The sequence below is a fragment of the Chenopodium album genome, chromosome 24, assembly GCF_948465745.1.
Source record: "Chenopodium album chromosome 24, dcCheAlbu1.1, whole genome shotgun sequence".
In the NCBI taxonomy this organism is placed as follows: Eukaryota; Viridiplantae; Streptophyta; class Magnoliopsida; order Caryophyllales; family Amaranthaceae; genus Chenopodium; species Chenopodium album.
In genome coordinates this window covers 5,793,227-5,809,844 of record NC_137857.1, presented here as the reverse complement: position 1 = coordinate 5,809,844, position 16,618 = coordinate 5,793,227, and the positions used below count along the sequence as shown (strand labels likewise).

At 35.0% G+C, this 16,618-nt stretch overlaps 2 protein-coding genes across 3 annotated transcripts; both read right to left on the bottom strand.

The window, feature by feature from the left end:
- Positions 1-2,738: 2,738 nt before the first annotated feature.
- Positions 2,739-6,576, bottom strand: LOC145611249 (uncharacterized). The gene is made up of 2 exons (XM_081666559.1): positions 3,488-6,576; positions 2,739-3,368 (listed from the first exon to the last, which is right to left on the bottom strand). The coding sequence occupies exons 1-2, from the start codon at positions 5,955-5,957 to the stop codon at positions 3,073-3,075; spliced, it is 2,766 nt and encodes a 921-aa protein (XP_081522685.1). The 5' UTR covers positions 5,958-6,576; the 3' UTR covers positions 2,739-3,072.
- Positions 6,577-10,442: 3,866 nt separating this feature from the next.
- LOC145612056 (uncharacterized) lies at positions 10,443-11,577 on the bottom strand. Of its 2 annotated transcripts, none has more exons than XM_081667432.1 (3): positions 11,201-11,577; positions 10,965-10,988; positions 10,443-10,871 (listed from the first exon to the last, which is right to left on the bottom strand). In XM_081667432.1, exons 1-3 carry the CDS (start codon positions 11,412-11,414, stop codon positions 10,567-10,569), a joined length of 543 nt encoding a protein of 180 aa, XP_081523558.1. In that variant the 5' UTR covers positions 11,415-11,577; the 3' UTR covers positions 10,443-10,566. The 2 variants fall into 2 exon arrangements, with proteins under 2 accessions (XP_081523558.1, XP_081523559.1); XM_081667433.1 differs by having other exon boundaries at positions 10,443-10,868; positions 11,201-11,574.
- Positions 11,578-16,618: the final 5,041 nt, after the last annotated feature.

Genomic DNA, 16,618 nt, shown 5'->3' with positions numbered 1-16,618 from the left:
AAGAATGGGATTCGTTTCGTCATGTTTAGGACGACGGGACTATTTGCTGAACCCAATGGTGGCCCTACTTTCCACCACTAGTCAATCTCAAGTCTTTCTTTTCTTTTTCAATTCAGGCTTCACACAATCACACTAGTAAGAATGGGTTTCGTTTTGTCGTGTTTTTCAGGTTCTGACTCGTTAGGACCCTTCTTCTTGATCTTTACCGGTCAAAGTTATGATAAAAAATATAGATTTTTAACATTTCTGTGGATTAACAAGCGGAATTTTGATAGATTTGTACTTCATGTGTCTAAGATTATTTTAACATTTCTGTGGAATAACAAGCGGAATTTTGATAGATTTGTACTTCATGTGTCTAAGATTAAGTAGTCATTTTGGAGTTTTATGATAACACGATAAAGTACACCTTTTATAGGCCATATTTATATGATATTTGTCGTGAATTCTTTCTACATTTAATTATTTAAGCGTTAATTTATATATATTTCGTTATTGCTCTCCTCGGGATCTTTTTCTTTGTTTTGTAGGAATAAGCTATTGTGTGAGTTGAGTTATGTATTGGAGATGTTTTAATATGACAAAGAAAAGGAAATTACACAAGGATAAACTACTCCACAACCGAGGTGTGGCATATGCCTTTCTACACAGCCTACCCGCGGAAGCACATTATAAAAAAGAAGAAGAAGAGTGGTGTGGCAGCCCATTCCACAGCCCGCCTGTGGCCAGAAGAGGTGCGCCACAACCAGGTTGTGGCCTGCTCGTGATTGGTACTTTGTACACGAAATTGGGCTTGTATGGGCTTGATTTCTCGGGAGTTTTAATTGTATTCAACTACTCTAATATTATCTTTGGCTCATTGCTTATATATAGCTTGTTATTAGGGATAATAAGGGGGTAGCCGCATGATGCAAAACTAGGAGCAGCAACTAGTTAGTTGTTCTTTAATGATTTTCTTCTTTGCTTATTTTCACTTTTCTTTTATTATGTATTTCTAGTCTTATTTTCTAGGGTTAGGTTGAACCCTAGCCATGATTGATACTTGATTTGTTCTTTTAAATTCTCAATTAATTGTTTATATTGTTCATGCTTAATTGATTGTGCTTATGCCAATACTATATTAGGGATAATTGGTATTGTTATTATTCCATTGTCTTGATCGCAACGGGAGTTGGGTTTTGACGGATTTGAATAGATCAATTAAGGGTATGAAATTCTCCACGGAAGTAGGTAGAACGGATTATTAGGAAGTTAGGGTGCCGAACTTAATGTCTTTAATTTACATGATTCCACGGAAGTAGGTTTGATTGTTAATTAGGGAAGCCATTGACAACTCGGGAGAGATCTTTGGTATTTTATAGGGCGTACCTTTCCTTGTGAACGTATAATTAATTGATTGGGGTAAGAATTTATCTTGTATTGATTATGCTAGTGGTATACTTAATTCTAGATGTTTTTATTATTTGATTTTCTTGCTTTAGTAGTATAATATTTTCAACCCTATTTTGATTGACTCGACTAGTTTTAATTCATAGTAATCCAACATTGATACTACCTTCTCTGTGGGATCGACCCTGACTTACCCTACTACATAATTAGGAGGTTTAGTTAGGTATTATTTTTGATAGGTGTACGACCGCCTATCATTTTATTTTTCATAAATTTACATATGTGGTAGTTTTATCTACATAAAATACAACAATTATAGACTTGTAATTTTTAGGTCATAAAATTCGTTTTACAAAGTAACTTAAAGTTAGATTCATTTTCAAATCCTTTTTCAATTAACTAATTATAGTACTACGTACAAAATAAAAGCTTAAAATAATAATATTCGAAGTACTCCGTATCTAAACTTTTAAAGATTACTCATCTTCCACAAATTTTAAAATGGGGTTGGCTACATCACATAACTATCCAACATGGTGTATAAGAATTGCAACAGGCCAACAGTCTTTGTATTTATTAGAAACTAAAAATGTACCTGTGCTACTGCACGGGATATACGTATGTTTAGTGAAAAAAAAAAGAGGAAGTTAAAGTTTTTTTTTTGTTAAGGAATTTATGGATAAGTGTTAATTTGGAGTTGTAGCATGCACTTATTTGGAAGTTATTTTATTAAACAACCACACATAAAAATAAAAATAATTAAAAAAAGAAATAAGAGTGCATGAGCATTGAAAGTTGGGGTTTTGGAGTGATGTGGTTAAGTGTTGCAAAAATGACTTACACATTAAAATACAATTAAACTTACAATGAGCTATAGTTACCATTAAATTGAAAGTCTTACAATAAAATAAACATAAACTCGTCTTACACAAGACTTATTGCAAATTCATATGCTTGTAAGTTAATTAATATGCTTGTTTATTATCTCATATTCTCATTGAAAGAACAGTCAATTCATATGGTTGGTCTTGGTCAGCTGAAGAACCTATGAGAGGAGGGTCTTGAATAAATCAGCATTACTGCACTATCAAGATTATTAGGCACATTAAAGAGATTGTACCTCACAAATCAAATTTGGTCGTTCATAAGGATCATCTATCCCAGTGAAATCTGAATGTTGTGGCATGACTTCGAAATACAATTCCATTTAATAATATCATTACTTTTTTTTTTTTGGTGGAATAATATCATTATGAATCAACAACGTTTCATTGCCGTCCAGACTTGCCAAAAGAACTTGACAAGGTGAGTTCTAGACTTTGAATACAACTTCAAGAAGACGACGGAAAGATCAGAAACTGTAGTATCAATTATTAAGAAATCACGAGCTCGATTTAACATCTATGTGAGCTTACATCACAACAAAAATAATTTACTTCTTAAACATGTCTTTTTGTCACAAATCTGCTAACAGGCAGCAATCTTACATGACAACAAAAATCAAGAAAAGGAAATACAAAAACACAGCAGAAGGAAAGAAAAAGCTTAGAACTATAGCCATCAAATGCATCAGCAATCTTAGCTGCATATGATTGGTTGCAAAGTCACTGCAGCTGTTGCCTGTGTATATTAGTATGTACTTTAATTTCTATAATCTAAAGTATGCTCTTTCGATTTTTACATTCAACTATTCGATCTAGATAAAAGATTCACGACATCCTTCATGGACGGTCTGTCAGATGATCTGCTTCTGGTGCAGAGTAAAGCAACTTCAAGCATCAAACTTAATTCCTTCCTCAAAGTATCTTGACGACTCACATCATTTTCCCTGCATATCTCCTCTAAGAGATCTTCAGTTGGCTTGTTTAGTATACTTTTACTCACATTTTGTGTCTTTCCATTAGTCAGGATTTCTAGGATGATGTTTCCAAAGTTAAATATGTCCATGTACAGCTCCTCATTAACTGATGTGTATTGACCTGAAAAAAAGAATTCAAATGAGCTTTATGTTTGCTTAAGATTGTCAATTGTGATTTATAATCACCAGATGACTAACTGCTATATGATTGAAAGAAGCTAAGAAAAAGTAGAAGCATACCTGGTTGCATTTTGGATACTGTGACTGGAAATGAACCTTTGTTAAGCTGCATCAAAAACCGGAAACCAAATTCAGTCAACTGGGGTTCCATATTTTCAGCAAACACTATGTTGCTCGGCCTAAGGTCGCCATGAGGAATGGCTGGATAACAGTCGTGATGAAGATAGCATAGGCCCTTTGCGATGCCCAGCACTATCTTATACTTGGAAGTCCAGTCCTGCCTTGCCAATATCTTCTCAGCTACATTTCCATTCGGCAAGTAATCATATAGAAGGTACACAAGATCCTTGTTGTAGCAATAACCAAGCAATCTAGTCAAGTTTTTATGCCTTGCATTGCCCATTTGGATGATGAACTCTTCCATCACTTCCATTCTCTGAGGATCCCACTCAATCTTCTTCACTGAAACCGTTATGCCTGTTGGCAAGGTGACTTTGCAAATCGGAGAAGATACTAACGGATACTGTAATGTGTCCATAAACTCTGGAGAGCTTAAGCTTTTCAAGACATCATATGCAGTGAAGTTAGGAAATCCAGTGAAAGATACCATTTTCCATTGGCCTTTTTTTCTCTCTTTCTGGATATAGTATACCCCAGAGACAGCAAGGGCTATGAAAACGACAACAGCTGCACAAAGTACCAGTACCCACAATAACTCAGTTTGGATTTCCTTAGAATTCCGGCATGCCTGCAATGGCACCCCACATAACTTTGGGTTGCCCTGAAAAGCACTGCTATCCATCAATCTAAAACGGTTGTTCTCAGGAATTGAGCCAGATATATCATTGAATGACACATTTAGTAGCAACAAACTTGCGGAATGACCTAGTCTTTCAGGAATTTCACCACTGATGTTATTATGAGATAGGTCTATGATACTAATGCCTTGGCAATCTGAAATAGTTTCTGGCATATTCCCTAACAGGTTGTTTGCACTAAGTTCAACAACAGTAAGGGATTTGCAAGATTGGAAAGGGGGAATATTGCCTGATATGTTACAAGAGGAGGCTGAGAAGTTGCTAAGAAGTGGCAAGGACCATAGTTTTGGTGGGAGTTTACCTCCAAGCCCCGGGTTGTTGGAGACATTGAAGTACTCAAGCTTAGAAGCCTGAGTAATATCCTCAGGCACACCACCTGTTAACTTATTACTAGACAAATCAACATATGAAATATCAGATAGACTGCCAAAGTTCAATGAGATAGGACCTGATAGTGAATTATGCTCGAAGCGAATTCGCACCAGAGATGAACATTTGGAGAGAAAAGAAGGAAGCTCACCAGTAAAATAATTATCGAATAAAATAAGCTTGGAGAGCATGCCATTAGCACAAAGATTAGGGGGTATGCTTCCACTGAAATTGTTTGTTGAAACGTCCACCAATTTCAGGTTTGAGTTAATCCCCAAGCTATTAGGAAGCAACCCAGAGAAAAAATTGTTCCAAAGTAGAAGAGTATCCAACATAGGAAGATCTGCTATGGCTTGGGGAACAGTGCCACTCAATTCATTTTGAAAAAGGCTGAGCAAAGAGAGATTCTTTAGCTCTGAGAAACTCTCTGGGATTTTCCCAGAAAGCTGATTGTCAGAAAGATCCAAGCTTTGCAGAGAAACCAACTTGCTCAACTGTGAAGGAATTAAGCCATTAAGCTGGTTTCTGAAGAGGAAAAGGGATTGAAGATTAGCCAAATTGCTAATCTCTTTTGGGATTGGACCTGAGAGATTAGCACCAGCAATATCAAGGTACTGAAGTTGAGTCATATTACCTAATTCCCAAGGGATGCCTCCTTGGTAGGAGTTATACCCAATTTCCATGTGTGTCAGAGTTTGAAGCTTGCCTAGTTCAGGAGGAATTTCACCACCAAGAAGATTCCCAGCTAAATGGATCAATTCTAGACTCTTAAAATTCCCATATTCTGAAGGAATTGGGCCACTGAAGTAACTTCCAGCAAAGTTGACAACTTTGAGTGACTCAACCTGTGAAACCTCAGCAGGCAAAGGCCCTGAAAAGCCATTGCTAAAGGCATCAAGTACCACAAGCTTCTTTAACCCTGAAACACCACTTGGAAATTTGCCAGAAAAATTGTTCCTACTAATGTCTAAATTCTTTAAGTTTGTGAGGTTAAAGATTGAAACAGGAAGCTTCCCAGAAAACAGATTATGGCTGAAATTGAGGCTAACAAGATCAACAAAGACAGCAAACTGTTTACCAGAAAGTTCGGCGGCGAGACCTCTGCCTGAGAGGTCCAACCCAATAACCATGGTGGAGTTGCTGTTGCAAGAAACCCCAGACCAAGAACAAGCAGTGATTTCATCAGATGGGTTTTTGTTGGAAGGCATAAACCAATCACCCAAGGCATTATAATTATCTGAAAACTCAGATTTTAAGCTCAACAATGCATCAGAGAAGACATCAGCAGAAGCTACTGCAACAATGGAAGCAACTAGAAGAAACAGCAAGGCTGAAATATCCATTGGGACTTGGAGTATCAGTATTCAGTGGCAGCAGCAAAGGGAAAACAAAGAAAGAGAGAGAAGAAAGACTTAGTTTTTGGTGGGGAGTTAAGTGGAGTGGTGTAGCTATTTTCAATTAGTTTAAAGTAACCAAAAATGGGGAATAGTGTTGGTGACTTTGTGTGGGGTGAATGAGGAGGAAAGAATCATCAATCATAATTCATAATTCATAATTCATATTTCATATTGCATGGGAAACAGAGATTAGTAGTAAGTATTACTCATGGTACACTGCACTACTCAAACATCAGTAACACTAACAAATAAAGGAGGGAACAAAGGGGGACCATTCTTGCTTTTATTTAATCTTGACTTATTGGGGTGATTTAGTATAAAGTTGCTTCATGATTAACATCTTTATCTTCCTTTTTCATTTTTTAATTACTGTGAGAATCCAATACTAATACTAATTGCATTGTAACAATGCTTTGGAGTTTTAAAAGAAGGCCCATTTTATATTATGAATATATAAGATGTGTTTTCCATCCCATCATCAAAATCAATGATTAAACATAGAGTATATAGTCATATGGCAGAAGCTTGCCGGAGAAGGTGCTAATTATTTAAAAAAAATAGTGCATGATTTCATCAAAATGTTTAATACTTTAATAGCTTATTCAGGACTCCGTATTATATAATCTAATGTAAGAGGTACATGTATAGTTGTATACAAAACTTTGTAGGAAGAAACAGGGGAAGAAAGTAGTGCACAAAAACCGGGGTAAATAATAATGTTAGCGAAAATTAAGGCAATGTACAATTAGTAGTACTTAATCTAGTTTAAATTAGGAGTAGTTTTTTTTCAAAATAAAATTAGGAGTAGTTTAAAAGTGAGAGAATTAGTCAAAGAAGAAAGAATATTAGAGAGGAGTGGCAGGGCAAGTAGCAGAGGATAGTGATACTAAAGAGTAAAGAATAAAGAATCATCTTTTTAGTAACTTGCTTTATAATCAGCATTTAGATTTCAGCCACTGCTTTTAATTATAAATAAAAATCCACGAATTTAGTAATTGAAAAATAAATTTATGGCCCGTTCTAATTGACTGAACTGAATTGAGCTGAGCTGAACTGAACTGAAAATAATTTGAAGAGAACAGACCCTTAATGATCACCTTAAAATGAGTAAAAGTGAGGTATTGGGCAGTTGTTGGATTTGGATGACAAACTCTATGTTATTTGGTTTCAAAATCAAAATATGTTATTCAAAATTGTAATGGAATATAGTAATAAAAGAAAAAGGTTTAGTTAGATAGTGACAGCAGTTTCCTTATTTTGAGGGGATAAGATTAGATTAGATAATAGCAACCTTTACAGGATTACCAGAATCCTTTAAACACAGACAGCTTTTAGGATGATTGCATTCAAATGGTATACTATACTTGTATGTAATAGGGACAAGTAACCAACTCAAGTTTGTAGACTGTAGTGTAGTAGAGTGTATAAACAATCAGCCTGAATAATTTAAGTGAACAACGGGTTTTTGGCGTGATAAATCAGTTATCCGTTTAATAGCAAGAGTAGTGATATTTAATGTAATTTCGTTGGTACATATTTATTTATGTACTTATAACACAGGAGGACATCAAAATCATGGCATTTATGTTATTGGCAGATTGAAGATGGTAAAATGCACTGCATTTATGATTTTACTTTGCTACTCTCTATAGTAGTGCAATCTACTCAACCAACCCAAGCATTTGCATTTACATTTGCTGCAACTAACAACCATTTATCATTTCCAACTCTTTTTTCTTTGGACTAAAAAAGCAGAAATTTTGAACTGGGTTGAAAAAGAAACATGATTAAGGCCCTATTCTATAGAGCTGCTCTGCTCTGCTTTGCTCCGCAGTATGTGGAAGCCTAGCACTGCTTTGCTCTGCTCTACTAAAATCTATTCTGCTCTGCTAAAGAACAGAGCCTAAATCATCCATTTTCTTTAACTCATGATCTTAGTTCTACAAATCAGCTTAATAGTAGGGAGGCTACAAAGCCCACTATTCAACCCACATAGCAATATAGCATAGCTAATAACTAGCAAGCGCCTGTAACAAAGCCCACACTATCAATCTCTAACTACTTTTTAATCAACGTCTTACCATTACTTCAGCTATGAGGTCTTAGCATAATCATACAGATTGAGCCAGATTCAATTCCCCTAAACAACATTCTCACATTTCAATTCATCCTACCCATTCTAAATATAACCCGATCGACTCCAATGCCTTGAGTGGACGCTGGGGGGTTACATCTAAATTTAAGCTTCAAGTTTTAGGTATATAAGATTTATTAGGTGGTTCAACTTGTAGCTAAAATGATGCATCAAAACATGATATAAAAAATAAAAAGCTCTACAGCTTAAAGAACACAGAGGGCCTTCACAGACATTAGGACGAAATTAAAGTAACTTCAAAAATAGCGTGGGCCACTTATCTATTACAGAATCTAATTACCAGAATATCAACAAATGAAATACAGGACAAAGCAATAATTAAGTGATAAGGAGTAATTTCATAAACCCTCCTGAAAGAGAATAATTGTACAGAAGCAGCTATTTATATAATCACTAATCAGGATAAAGTAAAGCATCAAATCGACAGCTAATTGCCAAAATAGCCGAATGAAAAATATCACGTTTCATAATAATGTTCCTGATATACTACCTATTATCTCCTAAGTACATTACTGTACATAACATTGGACATATTGCTTTGGGGTCAAGTCCATAAAAGTGTACCAATTTCTGTAACTGAAAAGACCACACTTTAACTTTCTTAAAAGAAAACACAAGCCATCAGTCACACGGGTGGGAAATTACCGTTAATTTACCCGCTTGAGGTAAACTTAAAAGGGTCGCCCAACTTTACCATTTGATTCCAAAAACATCAAACAACAGGGCAAAGGAAAATCAAGTAAAGCTAAAGAAAATACAGGAAAATAAGGATACATACAGAAAGGGGCATTCAAGTAAGACTGTATCACTTTTATTTGTTTAACGAAAGGAAACGAGATAAAGAAGACAAGATGCTGAGTTTGTTTTAATGGAGTTATGCTAGGGCAAATACCTTGTATATATAGTACAGTATATAAGTATGTATACAATTTGCAAATCATTCTGAACAGCAGCTAGGATTTATCACAGTTTCTATGATCACAGATTCACAGCTGAAGCAAACAGCATTGAAGAATACATTCTGATAAAGCAATAAAAAGTTATCAAGCAGTAAAGTGATAAAGTAAGCCAACTCAAATAATGGGGATGCAAATGAGTAAGGAATACATTATGGTTTGAATGGAGATCATATTGTCGGAGTATTGAACCCACCTCAAGTCCCTATGGGTGAATCAAATTCTAGACAACTTAACCGTAGAGTCCTAAGAAAGTGATGAGGAAGTTAAGACTTTGTTTGGATTGAAGGAAATGGAGGGAAAAGAAGGGAAGGGAAATGGAGGATAGAATCATCTTTTATTTGGATAACAAATGAGGAAGGGAGGTTTTTGAAAAGGAGGAAATAGGAGGGATTAAATTGTAAAAAGTTGATCTCTCCACTAATGGAGAGATTAGGAAGAAAAACTCATCATTCTTCCCCTTCTCCTTCTTTTCCTTCCCCTTTTTCTACCCAAACTACTGTAAGTCTCGTAATATTCCAGCAAAATTGACTAACACGTCATTTGGATAGAAGGAAATGGAAGGAAAAGATGAGAAAAGTAAGGGAGGAGCAATTTCTCTTATTTAGGTAGAGTATTAGGGGAACGAAGGTGAAGAAGATCTTTAATAAACATAAATCCATCCATAATTGGAAAGATTAGGAAGGAAAATGGAGCCTCACCCTCCCTTTTTCCTTTTTCTTCCCTCCCCTTGTTCCTTTTTCCCTTCCCTCCCCTTCCCTTCCTTCTTTGCTAACCAAAAAAAGGTGTTGGGTGTGTTTGGACTGAAGAAAATGGAGGAAAAGGAAGGAAAATAGAGGGACGAACCAACTTTAAAGGAATTGAGGGGGGTGGGGGGGGGGGGGGGGGTGGGGGTGGGGAGGGTGATTAAGAATTTGATCTCTCTAACAATTGAGAGATTCCCTCCCACCCCTTATTTTCCTCTCCCTTTCTTTAACAAAAAGTCAATATTTGAAACATGCATAACCATGATCTAGGCTAGCAACAAAGATGAAGGACATAAAACGAACATCACAAATAATCAGGACAAGTCAGGGAAGGGAATTATAATAGTACACTACATAATGAAATGTTTTGAATTCTTGGTCCTTGAGTACAAATTAAGCTGAATGCATGTTATGTGATTGTAAAACAGGTTCATAGATGAACATCAGTTCAGTTTTCTCATCAGTCCACCAACCAGCACATAGTTTAACCAAGGCGACATAGCCAAGTTTCAAACTATTGATCAATGAACCATAAGACAAGGCTAGTATACACTTATAACACATTGAATTGATCTGAATATAGACAAATGCAAACCATATATATAGAAACCATGTGTAAAAATGTAAAAAGTTATAGAATAAGATGCAAATGATCAAAAAAGAGTGAGGTATGAAGATGATACATGAGTTAGTTAGTATTAATGGTCCTCCCATCCTAAGTTACGAGCTCGACGCTCCCATAAAGAAGTAAGCTTGATCTCCTTCCTGATCAAATCCTGAGACCGCTCTCTGGCAGCCTCACAGGTTTCAGTAGCAGCAATACATTTGTCACCTTCTCTTTGATACTGAGAAGCAACTCTTCTTGCTTCTGTCAATGTGGCATTCATATGATGCGCGTGCTCTGCAGCAACACTCTCCTGTAGCTTCAGCTCTTCTGTTAGCAGATCCACAAATTGTTTCCCCATTTCTTTCTTCAGATCCGGGTCATTCTTCCCACAATCTGCTAGTGACAATTAATAACAATCTTTAAATAAAAACACCAATTCATCAATCAATATTGTTAGGGTTATGAATGAATGAATCAATGAATTAATACCTGGGACCGAAAGATTCACCAATCCTGGAACAAAAAGATTAACAAGAGATATTAGATATCAGAAAATATATAATCTTAATGTAAATAAACCCAAATATATTATTCTCTTAATGATATCTACAGAAATTACATCACACATATATATTCCGATATCTTATATCGGAAACAAAGAGAGTTGAATCGAAAATAGAAAGAAATTAAAAAATAGAAAGAGAGAAATGAATGAGTGAAGTTACCAGGAGCAATCTGAAGGAGAGAAGGAGGAGGAGGGCAATCGCAAGAGCAAAGAGGACAAGAAGAAGATAATTGAATTTGTTGATGATGATGATTGAACTTCCAATAAAGAGCAGGAGCAGATACGCAGAGTGCGGAGGTAACTGCAAACATCACTAAACACCATCTCAACCAACCACCGCCTGCTGCCCGAGAACTTGAACTTGAACCGCTCATTTCACCAAATCAATTGATCAGATCACAGTTATGTCAGAGAAGACGATTTTACAGAAGACAAATTATGGAGTAGATTGTAGATCCATCTTAACACCAACTACAGTGCTTTAACACTAACTGCTGTCACACACTACTGTCGACTACTACCCAGTCTACCACTGCTCTGTCGGCCTATCACTTTTTTCTAAAATGATATGACATTGGGCTATATTTGGAGTATGGGCCTTACTTCTAAATACATAAAGTATTAAATTGGGCTATGTGTATCATATTGATCCATTTCCATACCATGCTACTTACTGCCCTACAAGCCCAGTTAGACATACTTTCATCTACCTAGTATTTTTCTTTTTACTTCTTCCGTACTTTTTTACTTCCTCAGTTTTATTTTTTATTTTATTTCCGCTATTTACATTTCAGCCTTTGACTGTACTTCGTGTTTTATATGTAAGAAAATATATATTCATGTATGATTTTCTTAAGTTCGTCTCACCAAAAATTATCATACGAAGAATTATCTAATTTTTATTAATTTCATTTAATTAGAATTGAATCTATTGATGAATAAAGTTATGCATTGACATTTATTTTTATTTTTTGTAAAAAAAATAGTCAACCTGGTCAATGTATCAAACTTGATATACCACGTGGTTAATTCATATCCACGCCAGCAACGTATCAAACTTGATATTTTTTTTTTTTGAAAGATATCAAACTTGATTTACCCTTCATTTTTATTTGCAAGCTCATATATATTTATTGGAGGCCCTCAATTATTTTTGTATCCATACAGATTAATTTTGATACTGTCATATCTTCTTTTTAAGGAAGCAAATAAGTACTGAAATGGACATAATCACATCCCTTATTTCTAACATATCCATCCATCTAAGTAGTGTATCATTTAGGATTCACATATCCATCCATCTAAGTATTGTATCATTTAGGATTCATTGAATAATAATATCAACAATAATTCTGCATCATAAATGGACAGGTTTCCTAATAATACTAAATTATTAATATTAATGTAGGGGTAGTAAAAAGTAAAAACAAGTGGAATTAGGAAGAAATTAAAAGGGAAAAAATAATTAAGAGCATTAAAAAAAACAATTAAGATATTGTATATGTGAGATAATTTACCTTAATAATAATTTTATAAGATCAAAGCCGTCTAAGAGACAATAAACCTTTAAACGCGAGTCGTTTACCATCATTTTTTTGTGTGCACATTCACTTAAGTCTCATTTCAAAATTTCATAATAATATAGAGCCGACTTTTTAATCATCTTTTCTATCTTTCTTTTATCTTTTTTTTTTTCTTCAGTATTATCCATTTTTTTTTATTATTATTATTATTACCGAAATAATATATGTAACTGTTGGTCTCAGTCATGCTATAAGTACTTATACATTGTGACTATAAATACTGAACCACTGGCTTCATTTCTATTCTACTATAAAATTTTTACCAATCAATTATTCACATCTTATTTCTCTCTAATAATTCTATTCACCTTTTCTTTTCCTTTTTAATTTTTCCCCAAACTAGTGTGTGAAAATGGCCTCATTAGAAAATGAGCGATTTCCTAAAGGCTTGAGGGTTCTTGTTGTGGATGATGACAATACTTCTCTCAAGTTGATGGACAACCTTCTTAGAAGATGTCACTTTCAGGGTATGTATTTCTTTCACCCCTTTTTTATATTCTATTGATTTATTTGTTTTGATTTTTTCAATTATTATTTTCAAACCCTTTTCCTATTGAAGGTACCCCACCCCACACATACACACACAAAAATAGGTAGCATGTTTGTAGTTTTGAATCTTTTGATCTGATGCATGCCTTTTTCATTACACACACTTTTTGCCAGAAAATCTAGTGTATTCCAAAAATACTCTTTAAAAAAATTTTCATTACACATTTCTCACGCTAGGAAGACAAATAAAGTGTGTAACTTTGAATTATGTTTACAATTCTTTAGTCTTAGATTTGGTTTAAAAGATAAATTTGTATCAATGATAATCTAAAAATCATAGATTGTTCCTTTTTTTTTTGTTTTTATTACAATCCTAATTAATAATTGTATATATTTCTCGCATTGAATAGTTACTACAACCAACCAAGCAAAGGAGGCACTGCGTATTTTGAAAGCAAACAAAAATAAGTATGATATAGTGATCAGTGATGTTGAAATGCCGGACATGAATGGTATCCAACTCCTTCAAATCATTGGTCTTGAAATGGATTTACCCGTCATTAGTAAGATCCTCTTAACCCTTTTATTTTACCCCTTTCTTATCTCAATAACGAGGAAATTTGATAAATAAAATTTGTTTATCAAATGGCAAAATGATAAATAAAATAACATAAATGTCCAATCATCATGGCATTTTCGTAAATATATCAACAACAGTGGGACTCATATTTGATAAAAAGTTGTTGATTTATTTACAATTTTGCCATTTGATAAACAAATTTTGTTTATCATATTGATAAACTGGTATTTTCTGCTCAATCAACTTGATGAAATAATCTTTTAAAAATAAATATAATGTAATAATTACTTATTATTGTTATAAACATACCATCATAGATAAATTATTAGTACCATGCACCCAGATTAATTTGGATATCATTATTTCTTTGAATCTATGCTATATGCTAAGTATCACAGTAAGTATATTCAGTCAAGAACATTATTATTATTATTGTTGTTGTCGTTGTTGAGGGATAATGACATGAGTGTTTTCAACATTGACAGTGCTATCAGCTTATAGCGATATAAAACGGGTGTCCGACGGAGTTATGAATGGTGCTTGTGACTATTTGGTGAAACCGGTGAGGATTCAAGAGCTCCAAAATATATGGCAACATGTTCTTAGGAGGAAGCAGAAAGCAGTTGGTGGTGGTAAAATTGGTCGTAATGCACCCGGAAATAGGAGAGATGGCCCTGGGGAAGGTTCCAGAGATGACAACAACAACAACGATGACGATGATGATGATATGGATGACGGAAATGAAGACCCAGCAACCCAAAAGAAGCCTAGGCTTTTTTGGTCTGTTGAGCTGCACCAGAAGTTTGTTGATGCTGTCAACCAATTAGGCCTTGATAGTCAGTACCACTACATACATACTATTGTTTTTTAAAATTAAACAACGAAATTCTAGTAGTTTGCTCATTATAAATTGCATCAATCTTATTTTCTTTTCTTTTTTGCAGAGGCATTTCCTAAGAAAATTCTTGACCTAATGAACGTTGAAGGACTTACAAGAGAAAAAGTTGCAAGCCATTTGCAGGTCGATCTATATGCCTCTTATTTGATTTCTTTCTTTAATTTCACTTTCCGTATTCACAAAGTAGATGATTTAAGACATGAAATAATTGACAAAGGCCTAATACTGTTTTTTTTTTAAAAAAAAAAAAAAGCAGAAATATAGGCTTTACCTCCGAAAGATAAGTTCAGGATCGAGTCTGCAGCCTGCTGGAAACAGGCCTGTTTCTGTAGGGACTGAGGATTCGCATATAGGGGGAGGCTATGGAGTGTATCGTAGCCTCGCAGGGCCAGGAAGCTATCCTGGTTACTCATCCCTACCAGATCAGGCAGGACTGCTAGGTCGCTTGAACGCTGCTACTGGGTTAAGTTTTAGAGGCCTACCTTCTTCTCCATTGCTTCAAACAACCCAATTCCCAAACTCAAGCAACTCCTTCAACCCTACTGTTGGGAGGTTTGATCCATTGAGTTTTTCAGCAAACCAAAATGCTAATTTGTTTCAAGGCAATAATCCTACAACTATGCAAATAAATAATAGGCCTCCTCTCCTTTCTCCACCAACCACCTCCTCTATGATGTTAAACACTAGAGAATTTGGCAGCCAATCATCTCTGATTTCACCCTCTTCAAATCTTGGAACCGGGAGTAGTACCTTTAGTGTGTTGGATCCTAGTCGCAAAGTAAGTTGGGGAAATCCTATCCAACCTGTTATTCAACCACTTTCTTGCGCACCAAATCTGCTTCCAACCAATACTGTCTCTGGTGACATAACTACTCCTCTCAATGCTCAAATTCAGAGTGTTGATAACGATCCGCTTGAATTTTTATATGGAACCGATCAAAATGCACAAAGCCAACAACGTCCAACTAGTCTCAACATCCCAGGAAGACATGGACAACAGATTCAAAAGCCGAATTATTTTATGAATTTGTGCAACATTTCCAACACTTCAAGCTCCTTGATCCAGGCTGTAGCTCCGACACCAGGAGAGAATTCGAGGCAAATCAACAACATGATTGGTGTGGAAGATACTTCTCCACAATCTCAGCAGCAAATCGAAGCTCAGAAGGCTTTCGATGACTCAACTCAATTGGGTGACCCAAAACTCCAATACGGTACTGACCAGAATACTTCTGAAACCTTGGATGATATCGTGGGAAGGTTTCTTAAGCAGGTATGACCCCTTTTCACTAACTACATGCGTTCACATTTGCCCTCATATTAACGCTTTTTGCATCTCCATTTTTTTATTGTTGCTGTAGGGTAATGGTGAAGCTGCATCAGCACAGGAAAACTTGGAGCTTGATCCTTTCCTCATGAAGTAGTTGCACTTCTGCTGGAATTTATGATTTACTTCAAAGGACGCCTTTTTTATATTGTAATGTTTTATGCATGTGTACTTTTAAGGACACCTTTTTTTATTGTGATGTTTTATGTATGTGTACTTTCGAGGACACCTTTTTTATTGTGATGTTTTATGTATGTGTACTTTCGAGGACACCTTTTTATTATGATGTTTTATGTATGTGTACTTTCGAGGACACCTTTTTATTGTAATGTTTTATATGCAACTTAATTTACTTTGAAGGACACCAATTATTTTATTGTAATAGTTTATGTGTTAGATGATATTATCAGTTTCTTTCTATCACAAACTCACAACACAAATTGAGTCGTATTGCTCCTTTTGCAGTGATGCCAAAATATAAAAGTGGTATAAAAAAGTTAATCAAAAGTTAGTTATAATATAAGACATCTAATTTTTACTAATAAAGTTGCTCTCTTAACAATAAATTTAATTCTTTGTCAAAAAACAATAAATTAAATTTACCCAAAAAAAAAAAAAAAAATCACTCCAATTAGTATACTAAGTATTTTATTAACCTAATTCCTTGAATATTGCCTTAATGTACAATAAGAACTAAACAA

What these genes read in the sequence shown, in the direction of transcription:
- LOC145611249 (XM_081666559.1), bottom strand. Translation starts at nt 5,957, where the DNA reads ATGGATATTTCAGCCTTGCTGTTTCTTCTAGTTGCTTCCATTGTTGCA. An exon ending in AGTATCCAAAATGCAACCAG is followed by an intron (nt 3,369 to 3,487) that starts GTATGCTTCTAC and finishes TCTTTTTTTCAG; the next exon opens with GTCAATACACATCAGTTAAT.
- LOC145612056 (XM_081667432.1), bottom strand. Translation starts at nt 11,414, where the DNA reads ATGAGCGGTTCAAGTTCAAGTTCTCGGGCAGCAGGCGGTGGTTGGTTG. An exon ending in TCTCCTTCAGATTGCTCCTG is followed by an intron (nt 10,989 to 11,200) that starts GTAACTTCACTC and finishes TTTTTGTTCCAG; the next exon opens with GATTGGTGAATCTTTCGGTC. An exon ending in GGTGAATCTTTCGGTCCCAG is followed by an intron (nt 10,872 to 10,964) that starts GTATTAATTCAT and finishes AATTGTCACTAG; the next exon opens with CAGATTGTGGGAAGAATGAC.